Source organism: Haplochromis burtoni, unplaced genomic scaffold (assembly GCF_018398535.1).
Source record: "Haplochromis burtoni strain Fernald_Lab_line unplaced genomic scaffold, NCSU_Asbu1 Contig_26, whole genome shotgun sequence".
NCBI classification, from domain to species: domain Eukaryota; kingdom Metazoa; phylum Chordata; class Actinopteri; order Cichliformes; family Cichlidae; genus Haplochromis; species Haplochromis burtoni.
The window spans coordinates 916,195-918,035 of NW_024582387.1; the positions used below are offsets into that span (position 1 = coordinate 916,195).

A 1,841-nucleotide genomic window follows, 5' to 3' on the forward strand; every position below is an offset into this window, starting at 1 on the left:
TCTGTCCCACTGGTTGGCTTTGGAAAATGTGAAGCAGGGCATACATTTGGGACTTTTGTCTGTATTTCCATAACTTTTGCAGCTTTTTCTGCTAATAAAAACCTCCCCCGTGGCCTTTTATAGTATACCAAAGTAATAAAGTAATAACATTAAATGATGGAAACATTCCTGTTTTTTCAATATCTGCTATAGTAATGTATGTGCTGTGTGGACCAGTTTTTCATTTAGCAGCAGCATTTCTTTATCATGTAGAAAAACAGACATACTGTTGAAATTGAGCATCTTTGTCTTAAATTAATATATCTCAGGGATTAAATGTGTATTTAAACTTCTTTAAGCTGAAAGGGCAGTTTCACTGATCTGGTCTTGATGTGTCCTGTGTCCTGTCATGTAAAATATCCTTGATTTACAGGTTTATTACAGTAGCATCTAGTGGACAATAGAGGAACTGCAGCTACCCAAACGAGCTAATCACAATAAGTAGGAAACGGAAAGCGTTAGATGTGGCAGTTTGTTTAATCCGATTAACATCAATCAGGAAATCTGTGACATACTTTACTAATACTTTACATTACATACAATTCTACAACAAAAATGTGCAAGACAATAATACAAAAAGAAAACTGTGTCTCATGTTTTTCATATTAAAGCACCTTCAAACACAGCGGTTATTGGTATATAAAGTTTTAGGATTTAAAGTCAAATATCATAAAAGAATACTTACACTCTGATTTACCCTGATGGAGAATATTAGGCACCATGTTGATATAAATAAAGTTTAATTACAGCAAAAACAAAACAGGAAGAAGTGCTAAAAATGTTGTGAATGCACCAGTGAAATATGTACACAATCTTCATGTGTTTTTGTGTGATTGTACGTTTTTCAGATAGATTTATTAATGTTGTCGTTGTTATTGATCTCCATCCTGTCGATCAGCTCAGTCACCAGCTGCTGCACGGTGTGAGAGCGCAGCCGGCCGATCTCCAAGACGCCCTCGTGGTTCACGCTTTCCGTGTCCTCGTAACTCTTCACCACCTGAAGCAAAGTGAGATATCACAGAGTCTTTGTAACAGAGTTACTTTTGTAGCCTGCAGCTTTGTAAATGATCACAGTTATAGCTAATCAGTTGTTGATCAGTGACTCGGATGTGTACTACCTTGTTGGTGATCAAAGAGAGGCCAAAGACTCTCAGACCGCAGTGAGTTGCCACAACCACCTCAGGAGCTGTACTCATACCTAAAAAACCCCCCCCCAAAACAGACCAGGGGATGTTACTAAAACTAGTCATGAAACAACTGATGATAATACTGATGCTACTGCAACAAATTTTCCCACTCAACCCTATGAATAGCGAGCATTTTAGTTAAGATGGCAGATAACAGGAGTGAGATTATCTGATTTTAGTGCAGTGCGATCAGGGAGGGAGCTGATAAGAATTTAGTGATTCCGATTCTGTTATTATGTTGTGGGTCAAATATTTGTGCATGTTTGTTGAGCTATTTCCCACCTTTGTTGTGATCAGTGTTGGAATTGTTACTCAAAAAAGTAATTATTACACATTACACATTACGTTACTTAGTTAGTGCTGGGAAGAAGTAATTCATTCTACAAACTCATTACTCGTTACTTTCATTTTACTCTAAAATAGCTGAAACACACTGTCTCATAATCACCATTTAACAATATACATCTGAGACTAAAACCCCACAAATCAACACAAATCCTTAATGAGGACACATATCTCTAAGATCTTTCTCTTAGTAGAATACAAAGCTGACCGCACAAAGCATGTATCGATATAGGTCACATCTTCTCACAAATACTTAACTAATACTGAGGG

The 1,841-nt window shown here is 37.0% G+C and overlaps 1 protein-coding gene across 1 annotated transcript; it reads right to left on the minus strand.

Annotated features, from left to right (window-relative positions):
- Positions 1-883: 883 nt before the first annotated feature.
- On the minus strand, positions 884-1,237 carry LOC102310297 (purine nucleoside phosphorylase; the record flags this gene model as incomplete). Its single annotated transcript, XM_005917824.2, is given in 2 exon segments — positions 884-1,036; positions 1,158-1,237. Coding segments are annotated over 2 exon segments (233 nt in total), but the record flags the coding sequence as incomplete, so codon positions are not given.
- Between the last annotated feature and the right edge of the window lie 604 nt (positions 1,238-1,841).